The sequence below is a fragment of the Pogoniulus pusillus genome, chromosome 28 (genome assembly GCF_015220805.1).
Source record: "Pogoniulus pusillus isolate bPogPus1 chromosome 28, bPogPus1.pri, whole genome shotgun sequence".
Taxonomy (NCBI): domain Eukaryota; kingdom Metazoa; phylum Chordata; class Aves; order Piciformes; family Lybiidae; genus Pogoniulus; species Pogoniulus pusillus.
The window spans coordinates 7317415-7329526 of record NC_087291.1 but is presented as its reverse complement, the minus strand read 5'-3'; the positions used below and the strand labels follow the sequence as shown (position 1 = coordinate 7329526).

The following is a 12112-nucleotide window of genomic DNA, read 5'->3' as shown; positions in this document are numbered from 1 at the left end:
TCTTCTTAAGTCTTTCAAGAAAGATAGCCTACTCCATTAGCGATAAATCAGACGATGCATAGATGTTAAGAAGATCTTAGTTACCTTTTTCAGTCCATGGAATAAAACTGATATATTCTTTCTTCTCCTTTACCATTATGCTGCTATTAATATCCTTTTGCTTGACAGTAGTTGCTTTAGGTTTCAGGTTCAGATGCATTTGTTTCAAGCGTATTAGAATGTGTTTCTTCACAAGATAGCTTTTCTTACTGTACAGGACTGCACTCCTGAAAAGTCTGAAAGTAGATTTTTTTAATTGAAGTTTTTTGTGCATTTTTTTTCTTTGCAGATGTGGCACATATGTATGGTATTTTGTGTTGCAAAATTTGTCCAAAAAGGTACTAGTTTAGCCCCAGCAAATTTGGTCTTTTCAATAGAAAGTGCTACATTTTGTTTCTTTCTTGCTGTATTCTGATGGATTGTGAACACAAAATAGCATTGGAAGACACTAAGAAAATCTCACTGTAAGCTTCAGAATTAATCTTTGCATTTTTGAATATTTTGTATCTCAAAAGAAAACAATGTATGAAATAGTAGTTTAATGTAGAGTCAAAACTGTCTGGTGTTTTAATTTATATAGACCCTTTTATTGCCTTGAACCCATTTACTGCCTTAGGTAACAAGCTTAATAAAATTCATGCTAAATCTTTGACATGCTTGTTAAAATATTCCTGATTTGTAAACATTGTTAAGTATCTTTTTATTGCATGTTGCAGCAGAAATACACCTATTACAGTAGGTTGTAAAGGCCAGACTATGGTATCTTAACTGTACATAGAAAATTCTTCTGCTTATTTTTTTTTTAATAATTTATTTTAGGTTGGTTGGAGTACTGCAAGAGATTACTACACATTTCTTTGGTCACCTATGCCAGAAAATTATGTGGAAGGATCAACTGTTAACTGTGTACTGACTTTTCAAGGTGAATATACCTGCATTTTCTATCCTGTGTAGCTCTTCAAATACTTAACCTGTTCATCATAATGTTGAGGGTTGTATTACAGTTTTAAACTTTCACATACATAAATTGTAGGAAATTTTTCTGTTCTTAATTGTTTGAAACTGTAAAAGTGAACTATGTGGGCTCAGTAGGTTTTTACATAGTAATGGCCAATATCCATGACTGATAGAAAGAGAAGCTCTGCTGGAAGCTATTAAAATACAGAAAGCAACTTTGTTAATCATTAGCAGGTTTGTTTTTTTTTTAATCTTGGCAGCTCTTAATACATTGTGTATTTACATTACCTTTAGTATCTGGACTTCAATTCTTAGAGTTACTAGGCATGAACAATCATTCTTGCGATGTAAAGTGGTACTTGTCAAAGACAAGTAAATGATGGTTTGGTAAAGGTTCAGAGTAGTTGAGGAGGTGGAGAGGATCTTTTGACAGTGAGGAACATGATGAAAGTTTTAAAGAAAAGCGTGGAGAGCAAACCAGAAAGAGTTGCACCACTGCACAAGTCTGTAGTATTCAACACTGCCAAGATTAGATCATCTCCCTGCCATTTGCAATCTCAAGAAAGATGTAGCAGAACAAAGTGCAGCAAGGAAGGACAAAATTAACAAACAGCTTGTGTATCAAGGTGTGGAGATGCAAAGATGAGAACTACGTGGATAAAAAGCAGCAGTGGCCTGGGAGGTTTACATCTGACATTAGGAAGTACTATTTTACCACGAGGGAATAGTGCAGCATTTCAGCTATGTGTCTCTGGTTTGGAAGAATGCTAAGACATGGCTATGGTAGTTTCAGACTGATGCTGGCAGCAGTCTCTTAAGTGGGAAGCTGGCCTCGGTGACCTTCAGAACTTGCTCCTACCAGATTTTTCAACCTGGGAAATAATAAGAAATGAGTGATGTCTCTAAAACCAATGATGTGAACGGATTACCCGTTGTTCATGTTTAAAGAAGTAAGAACCATTGATTTAAGCTACCAAGTGACAGGATCCAAATGGAGATAGAGATGATACTTGTCTAATACAGTAAATGTGCAGAGTTTCCTGTCACTGGGTGTCAAAAATCTACAGGCATTTGAAGTTGCATGTAAAAAAGGCACTTCTGAGCTTGTTTAATGCTCTTCTGCTTATTGACACAATTCTGTGTACCATCTTTCATTGTTTTTCACTTCTCAGAGTTGGCTTTTGTCTTTCTTTGTGCTTAGTGCTTAATGTGAATAGAAAAAAGATAATAGTTGAAGTCCTGAAATAATTACTGTGCTAGCTTGTTGTCTTGTTAAAATGGCAAATAGTAGCTGCCAAATCATATAGCTTGGATGAATTTATAGTCTTTTTTTTGTGGTACTTTTGGTGAAGATCATATCCACGTGATCTGTAACCTTGAAATCTGTGAAAAGTGTGTGTGCCCCTTAAGAAGGAAATCATTAGTTGGTTTTACAGTTACCAAAATTCATGGAATGAACAACATTGAGTTAGACTGAAGCTAAAAGACCTAGAAACCTAGTACTCTACATGCCCTTATCAGTCCTTTATACAGAGAAGTTTTACCACACATGAAGAGTCCAGGTAACTCTGTTCCATCTGTTACATTCCATGCTGACAGTCTTCCACTTCTAGAAAGCTGACAGATTTAATCTCCATTCAGGCAGTCTCCCAGTTGTGATTAGTAAGATATTTTAGTGCTGCTGAAATGAGATCTGTAGAGTTTACAGGAGCTTGATAAACCGACATAAATAGTAGATGTTGTGCAGCATGCTTTAAATATTTTTAATGGTTGAGTAATAGTGCTGTAAGAAAAGAGTAGGAATCTCTTCTCCCCAGTATGTTACAGGAAAAAAGACTTCAATCAGCTTTAAAATCACTTTGAGCCAGTACTGAAACTTGCTGGAGCTGCAAATTAGATTGTTTTGAACTTGTTTCTGCATAGTGTTCCCTTGTTTAAGCATTCATTTGGGTAAGCTGAACTGCAGTGCTGTATTGAAAAGCATAGTCAGGTCCAAAAGTTTTGAGATTACTTCTTGAGCCACAATTAATAAAGTATAAGTCTAATGGAAATATGATGTACTTGATACAAGTGCTGTCTGTATAGCACGTGTAGCATTTTACTGTTTGTTGGAGTAGTAGCTAAGAGCACTGGGAGAAGCCTTCCAGGAGTCTGGAATAAAGTCAAGGAAAAGAAATTAATGTTAAAGTTAGAAAGGAAGCAGGTTGAATTGTGGTGAATTACGAATAGAGATGTGTGACATGACCTGCTGGATTGAATGTATGCTTAGGGTTTATTATGCTAGCATCTTAGTCAAGCTGGTTGGGGTATCTGATATTTATGTATTCTGAATAAAACCAATTGGTTTTTTTACCATTCAGCAGGCTAAGGTGTGGTTTCTTGCATGTGCTAATAAAGGTAAAAAGTCTCATCAGGTTCTGGAAACTATTGTTTAACATTCACAAATGTTACTGTATAAATCCAGGTATGCAAGAGGCTTGATGTTGAAGCTTTAGTAGGCAGCAGTATGTGTAGTCACACAGAAATTTTGTTGAAATAATTTACTAGTAGCTTGCAATATTACCCAACTACAAGAAAGATAATTTATCCTTACCTTGAAAAATCTGGAAGGTTTTATTTCTGTTTAAAAAGTAACCTTTTTTGTTAAACTTTGCCTCCCCCCCCAATACCTGCAGCTTGTTAACGTTGTGTCATGCATTCAGAGCATTCCCTTGCTTTGATATTTGAAAATAACAGAAGTAAATTGTTATTACTCCACAAAAACATGTGAAAATATTGAACCTGGTAAAGTTGCAGATGTCTTCTTGTGGCATGTTACTCTGTCTTTGTAGTCTTAAAGATATCCAAGGCCAAACAATTGCTAAATTTTTGTTCTGTGGTTGTACAATGGTTGCTTAGTAACGTGGTCCTGTTGCATCTTCAGGGCATCTCATGCTAATGATTCTTCTGTCATTTCATAAATATATAAACAGCAGCTATTGCCTAGTGTGTGTCAGGTGATGTGGACATATAGCACCTATTGCCTGACACTGTTTTGATGTTTGTCTTAAAAGCTAGGGGAAATGTTTGGGGGATGAAAATTACTGAATAGAACGACTTTCCTTTCTGCTGTTTTGGTGATTCATCTGTACCTTACTGAAGTAACAAGCATGAAATTCCGAAGTTAAACATGATCTTATCAGCTATTTCCAGATGGAGATTTTTGTGTAAATGTTTCTTCAACTACAAATCTGTTTTGATAGGCTATTACCTACCAAATGATGATGGAGAATTCTACCAGTTCTGTTATGTGACTCATAGAGGAGAAATCCGTGGAGCAAGTACACCTTTCCAGTTTCGTACCTCTTCCCCTGTTGAGGAATTGCTTACCATGGAAGATGAAGGAAACTCTGATATGTTAGTGGTGACCACAAAAGCTGGACTTCTTGAGGTTTGATTCAACAATTCTTAGAATGTTACCTTCTTGTTTATCTTGTTAATATAGTTACATATACACAGAGGATGTATATAAAGAACAAACCATGGGGAAAAGACTACATGTGTATAATGTACATATTTCTGGCTTGTTCTCCAGTATTTGGAGTTCAGAACATTTGCAGGTTAAGTAACTAAAAGTTCACTGATGAAAGATATGGTGTAGCACTAAGTGTAGACTGGGAAACCATAAGAGAATAGATAGTTGCACATTTCTTACATCTCTACTCTCCATGTTGAAAGGAAAAGGTACACTTTATGTGAAATAGTCTCCATGGTAAGAAAATTACATTAAAGAAGTAGTTTACTTTTATATGTGCACAAGTGAAGAGCCCTGGAAACAAAGCTTAATAATTGCAGGTGCCCAAGTATGTTAGACTAGGTCTTGTTTTATTTGAAGCTCTGTTACATGTGTTGTGCTCCTTGCTAGGAGGATGTGGGTAGACTTGTCTGCTTACGTCCAGAGTTAAGGTGTTTGTACTGGCTTCCTGATATTTCATAGGCTGAATATTGCTTTAACAAAACCAGCAAAACACCAAAAAACTAAACCAACCCAACTTGATTTTATTAGTTGCTTAGTGTTGCTTCCTTATTTTGCCATCAGATGTTTTGTACTTTTGTCAGTTGGCATGCCTGTATTCGATTTAAGGGATAAGAGGCGTAGTAGGCAGGTACATCTGGGATATTCTTGCTTTTCAAGTATATATACTACTAAAAGCAATAGGATTTTTCAAACTTTTTTGATTACCTTGAGTTGTGTGCTACTCCTTGTGGCTATGTGTGTGCTTTTCTTTGTTCATTTTTTTTGGTTTCTTGGTAATTTGTTTTTTTATTTTCTTTTAGTGAACTTCCTCAAACATTGCTTTAGAGTGTGTATGTGTCTGCACTCAACAGCCATTTCTCCAACAAAGTGTCATCGTCATAATTAACACTTTCATAGTAGCTGTCACTTGTCCTTCACTGGAGGAGATAAAAATTGAGTGTAAATCAAACAGTGCAAAATGTGCTGTCTAATGGTAATGCAGGACTATTCAGTTAGAACAGTGAAACTTCAGAAGTTTAGGAATAAGGGCAAGACTGTAAAGTAACCTAGCCAGGAGACACACATTTTATGCTTCTGCTGAAATGCAGGAGTGATTTTTCATCCACTTACCTAATAGGAATGAAGGAGAGAAAAATTACCAAAAAAGGAATGTTTTTGTTTTTACAGTTTAAAATTGAAAAAATAATAAAAGAAAAAGAAGAGCTGTTAAAGGTAACTTCTGTTCTGGAAAAGGAAACAGCCCAACTCAGAGATCAAGTTGAAAGACTGGAAAAAGAACTTAATCATGAAAAGCAGAGATGTGACCAACTGCAAACAGAGCAAAAGGTTAGTTGTTTAACTGTTAAAACTGACTCAGTGTCTGTAATCCTCCTTATTCAAGAAACAGGTAAACTGTGTGAAAATCATCTATCAAAACCCCTTAGTATTTAGACACTCTAGAATAGGTCAGTTCCTATTAACCTTCTTTCACTTACTCCTTTTATGTCGTAAAATGGTTAAAAAAGTTTAGGGCTTTTGGTACCAGACTTGGTGAGATAATCGATGACAACTGTTACCAGATGTTTGACATTTAACTGTGGAATTCATAGTGGAAAGAGGTTGATAATTTAAAGTTTGCTTACATTAACTTAAAATGGAGGAAACTCCCATTAAGAAGTGACTACATAGAACATAGGGTGTTGAAAATGGTAAAACATTTTGGTATTAAAAGCAAAAATGGAGACTTAGCAGAATACTACTGCCAGGGCATACAAAGAATGTGATGTAACTAGGCACTTTTCTGAAAGGTTTCACAAAAGTCTGAAGATAACACAAAAGGAAAAGAAGCATAAATGTAAGAATCAATTTGCAGTGTTAACTGATAGTGAAAATATAAATCTGTCCTAAACCAAAGCAAGCTGAATTTGGAATTTTACATATGGTAAAAGGAGGAAATCTAATATGATGGAAAAAAGCACAAAAAGGTTGCATCTAATCTTTCTTAGGCTGATGCTTTTAAAGGAACAACTTTTAGGAGAAGATTAAAAACATGTGGGAGGGAGGTGGTGACATGGACAAATTTGAAGTAATGAAGCCTATATAATTTAGCTGTGGACAGCAGTTAATAGGCTATTTCTAAGTACTAGTATGTATATGTCAACAGTTCTGCGTGGTACACCTTTAATAGCAATTGTTGAGGGAATTTGAAACGGTTGAGGTTTTTTAGTTTACTTTTGGACAGCCATAGTGAAATAGACTAGAATGTTGGGTAAGGGGAAGAAGAAAGGATAAGATCTTGCTTAGAAAAAAAAAATAGTATGAAGGAATGTCTTTTAACTTCAAGATACCAGAACTATCAGTTAAAGTCTAATGTCAGATATGTTTGTCTTGGGATTTGGGATTTTTTTGTTTGACTTTGTATTTTTTTGAAGTGTGAAGAACTTCTCCCTTCTATTTACCTGATGTATAAGTGTGCACCTGACCAGGAGCTCATGTGGCTCTTTACCTAGGACACCATAGAAATTTTCTACCTCATGCAATTTAATTTTTTTGCCTCTTAAATCTTGGTCACTGTCTTAATTTTATACTTCTCAGTTTTTCACTTATTTACAAAAAAGAAACAAATCTGAGTTTAAAAACCTTTAATTTCTTTATATACACAAGCAGAATATTATTTGATTGTCGCTCTTGAAAACTAAGCAGGCATCTACTAAATCAAGTGCAATAAAACTTTTTCATCATTGCAAAGTTTAGTAAATAATCCTTTATATGCAGCTTTCCAGTCTCAAAGGTGACTTCTTGTTCTGCTTGCTTCCCTATCCCACTATGTGAATACAGCAGTGGATCAAGGAATTACATGATTTATTTACTTTGGGAACACATACAGTGTGTTAACTAATTGATTTAAAATATTTCTGAGCAGAAGTTAAGCAACATTCAGTTGGATTATAGTATCTTGGTTTTACTGTCTTTGTGGTTTGTTTAGAAAAACCCAAACAAAACCAAAATGGAGCCTGACCAAACAACTTTACAAAACACCCTTCCAAAAAAAAATCCAACCAAAAGAAACTCTTCAAAATCAGCTTCATGTGAATAATTGTTATTGGCAGTAAACCTAAACAATGGATTAACTTGGATGCTTTATATGTAAGACTGCAATAGATAACCTTGAAATGCTAAGTAGTAAAAATGTATTTTATGCAAAGAGAATCTTCAGTTGTGCTTAGTATGAGCTAGATTATTTTGGCTTGGCATGTCGAAGATATTTTGCCTTTGAGTTATGGAATGGTTGTTGAGGCTGCTTATTTAGGCTGCTTTCCTCTTTTTGATATTGATTTTTGTCCTTTATTTTTGTGAATTGCTCAGGAGTAGTTTGAATCCTTGAGAAATGTCTGTGGCAACATTGATTTCTTGATATTTGACAGGATGGTTGTTGAGAGACACAGCTGTATCCCAATTAGTGTTTCTCTCCCACTCTTGATTGTTTGGTCTCCCTTCCCCATCTATTTATACTCATAGGATTTTGGACAGTGGAACTATTGTTTTCTCTGTCTGCTTTTTGCTTAGTTGGGATGCTAAGTGGTCCATTTAAAGCTCTGGGGAAAGAAAGCATTAGGAGGAAACAAGCTAAAAATAGATCACTGTTTTAAGTACACAGCATTGTAAACAGTCTGGGTGTAATACAGTAAGTGTTCCACAAAGTTTGGTTATTGGGCTCTATGGATATTTAAAGATGAGGGTTTTTTATTTGAATTTATTTTTTAAACTAGGTCTTCAGATTCTAGTGACCACAACAAACTACAGGTTTTGGTTTGCTAGTAGTGCCCTTACTGTTCAGGAGAAACACGGTCCTTGTTGCCCACTTAGCAGTCTCATCTCCTACCAAAGATAGGAGGAACAAATGCATTCCAGACATGATGTGCTGTTGGAGTTGTTGAACATCGCTTCTGATGCATGTTACAGCACAATCACTAAAGGCTTCAGTTTTATTTATTTATGTATTTTATTTTTCTTTAATCTTGTTTGTTTGTTTTTTGGTGTTTTAGCATATTGGAATTAAAAAAAACTCAATTTAAAATTTATTTTCGATTTGTTAATGGTTCTGCAGACATAGTCTTCTGTTGTCATCACTGTTAAAGAACATTTGAAGATGCACAACCTTTTGCTAGTCAGTGTTTGTGCTCAGAGGGATCATGCTCTCCATCACCCTGGTTTTAGTGCACACTATTCATAGATTATGAATATTACTATTAAGTTCTATTAGTTGCCCCACACTGGCTAAGCTTAATATATTGTAGAACTAGAAGTACATCCAGTCTTTATTCCTCTTAAGGTCATTTCTAACTCTTTTCTTACCCAGTGGCTGCTTAATGCAGTAAGTAGTTGTTCTGACAAGATCAGTTTGGAGAGATGATAAGTGAATTTTTCCCACTTCCCCTTTTTCCTTTCCCCCAATATGCACACTCTTTTTAGTCTTCTGAAAAGGGCTGTTATCTTCAGTTACAGGAAACCATTATTCCTCTGGAGCATTTTTTGTGCCAGTGAAACGATCCCTAGGTATTTTTTTTTCTCCCCAGATGACATTAAATAAGCTCTTACAGAGTGTGAAGGTTTAACTTAATCTGCTACTACTGCATGTTGGAATTCAGAGTAAATGAGAAATTATTGGAAATGTTTCAGAAATGTCACATCTTTTTCTTACAGTCTGCTGTTAGTGTTTCAGCAGTAATTTGTTTTTACTAGGGTGGTGTTCCCTGATGCTATGTTTTTATTTAGATTCATGTTGAATGTACAGCTTGCAACTCTGCTAATCTAACACAGTTAAAATACTAAGTAAAATAATCATTGAGTATTTACTTTAAGAAGATGATACATGATTACCAGAACTGTTTCAGCTTGCTTTTCAGCATTTCAACTTTTGTGTTGGTTTTGTACTGAGGTAACTTGTTCAGTGGTACATACTCGAGTATGTAGAGGCACATTAGTAAGCTGCTTTTATATGAATATATTTTAACTTTGGAAAATTTGAAGAACAATGGAAGAAAACCATCCTCGTTTTTATCTAGAGAATAATAATACAAATATTTCTAATGTATATTTCAGACACTAGGAATATAAAAATATGTATGTGTTAAAAAACCCAGGTTTTTTTCTCTTTGTGCTCCAAGTTTTGTGTGTACTTGAACTGTATCTAAGTTCTGACAGGAGTAAACATGCCTACTGTTTTAATTTAATATTACTATTCTGAGCAGGAGCAACATGCAGTAGTTACTGTGTCAGTCCTTCCTGAGTTGCTGTTCTGATGCTGCAACCATTGAATTTTGTAAACACAGGTTCTGTAAGTTTCTGTGGGGAGCAGAACGTGCAAATGCTTTTGCAATCGTTTGTCTCCCTCTAGTGGGAAGAAAGTACTTCTGAGCTGTTTTGTTTAGTGTCAGTCTCGTTCCTGTAGCATTAGTTTCCGCTTTTATTTGACTGGAGTTAGAATCAACAGATTTGCGGATTACTTGCTCACTCTTTAAGTCTGTGAACGTTTGAATAGTGTTTCTGTTATGACATTGGTAAAAATTGAGGTGAATTTGGTGATTTGATAAACTTGTTCTTTCATGCTTTTTGAAAGTTCAGTTCACTATGTAACTTGTAAAAAGTGGGCTAATTCAGCTGTCTTATGGGGAGGCTTAGTCACATTCTGCTGACAGGTTCTATCTTCGCATTGGCTTTATTAATTGGATACTTTGATTTAGGTATTAGGAGCTCATTTAAATTGGCTTTTGATGCTACTTTATAAGGAGAGGTTTTCTGATTAGATAGTCACAAGGTGTTGTTGTGCAGTGTGATATATCAGCAGTGCATAAGTGAATCAAGTAGTTTTTCTTCAGTGCCTCTTTAAAGCAGGTTATGTTTATATTATCTATGCAGCCTGTGTGAAAATCTGCTGGTTTGGATGGTGCAGGAGAAAATTTGGTGGTCTGGATGGCGCAGGAGTTGTGCTTTGTTTGTTGGCTATTTTTTTAAACAACCACAAAACTATTCCCAACTCAAAAGGCAAAATCACAAAAATTTACATCACACAGCCCTCCCCCACATACATAATTATTTAAAGATATAAAGTAAACACTGAGAATTGCTCAGGTTGGCACCAGCAATTTATACCACGCTTGGGTGCTGTAAACATCTTATGAAGAGAAAACCTTTATTTGTTCTTTTTGTAACTGTTCTGTATTTGAATATTTCTTAAGCTGGTTAATTGAAAATTACTTAATTGGATGATGGAACTTGATAGCAGATATTGTGCACTTCAATTCAGATGATGCATTTCTGAGTGACTCTGCAAAAGCAGTAGCTCGTAGCAAAATTACAAGATATTTTTTAGAAATTAACATTCTGAAATATAAATGTGTGCTTCAAAATCATAGTGTGGAGCTTCACCTGTCTTCTCCAAAAACTTGCACGCCTGTAACCATGCTAACAGTCATGGGGTGACTAATGTATATAGATGAACTTTTACTTTTGCTTTTTGATATGTTTAAAATGTTAATTCATTATATCACACAAAGCATCCAGTTGTAGGAGGCCTCAAGGATTATCCAGTCCAACCTTCAACCCAGCACTGAAGGGTCAATACTAAACCATGTCCCTAAGCACCAAGTACATACACTACATAAACACCTCCAGGGACAGCAACTGCACTGCTGCCCTGGAAGGGAAGGAGATTGAGGAGATCAGAAGTTAATTACTGCCACTGTGACCTCTTAGGTTTTTGGAATAGGGAGACGTCAGATTTTTTAGAGCAGTATTTCTGTTGCAGATTGATCACAAAGATAACATACTTGAGTTTGTGTGGAATTGCTTTGCTGTTTTGCTGAATGCTTAAATTTCAATTCAGAAAGAAGAATTGCAGCTCAGAATTTCTTTCCATATCATTCAGGCCTGGTGTTGTTATAAGTACTCTCAGATTTTGCACTGGCTGCTAGGGTACTGTGTTGTGTGTTTCCTCTCGGAGCAGAGTATGATGTCAGCCAAGTGTTGTGCATAGTTGTGTGGAAGCTGCTGTGATGTCAGTGGTATAAACAAAAGGCTCCTGCAGCTAATTTGTCTAGGTCCCCTGAATTCTCTGCAAGGGTGTGAAACATAATGGTTCCCCTGACATGAAATCACATCCAGATAAATCAATCCAACTGAAAACTGTGCTTTTTTTCTCTTTTTTTCCAAATAAATTGCCTTGTATTTGGTGAATTGACCTCTTTAATTCCAGAGCTGCATAGCTCACTTTTTAACCCTTTGTATTTTACAATACAATGTATACATCCTGAAAAAAGTAAAATAAAGATTTCAGCTATTATCCATTAATCAAAAGTGAATGCTTTAGGTGTGGAATGGCTTTTTAAAAGTGTGTAGGGAGTTTTACACATTGTGAAAAGAGAAGATGAAGCATAAGAAAACCCCATGTAGGCCATTGCTGTACTACAGGATGTCCCAGCTGGAAGTAGATCTGTGTTATATTTTTCAAGTATATTGTTCTGTGTTTTGGGTCTCTCTCTGCCTTAAGTATGTTTGAAAAATTGTTGATTCACAGGGAAGGATGCCTGCATCACTTTGCTTCCATCAACTGTGCAGCAC

The 12112-nt window shown here is 35.7% G+C and overlaps 1 protein-coding gene across 6 annotated transcripts in view; it reads left to right on the top strand.

Annotated features, from left to right (window-relative positions):
* Positions 1 to 12112, top strand: part of TAX1BP1 (Tax1 binding protein 1) — a 63425-nt gene that overhangs the window by 24973 nt on the left and 26340 nt on the right. For 5 of the 6 annotated variants that reach the window (XM_064167016.1, XM_064167015.1, XM_064167014.1 and 2 more), the window contains 3 exons: positions 859 to 961; positions 4239 to 4426; positions 5681 to 5839. In XM_064167016.1, coding sequence (XP_064023086.1) covers positions 859 to 961; positions 4239 to 4426; positions 5681 to 5839 — 450 coding nt within the window. The remainder of the gene's footprint in view (positions 1 to 858; positions 962 to 4238; positions 4427 to 5680; positions 5840 to 12112) is intronic. The other variant, XM_064167017.1, reaches the window with a different exon arrangement.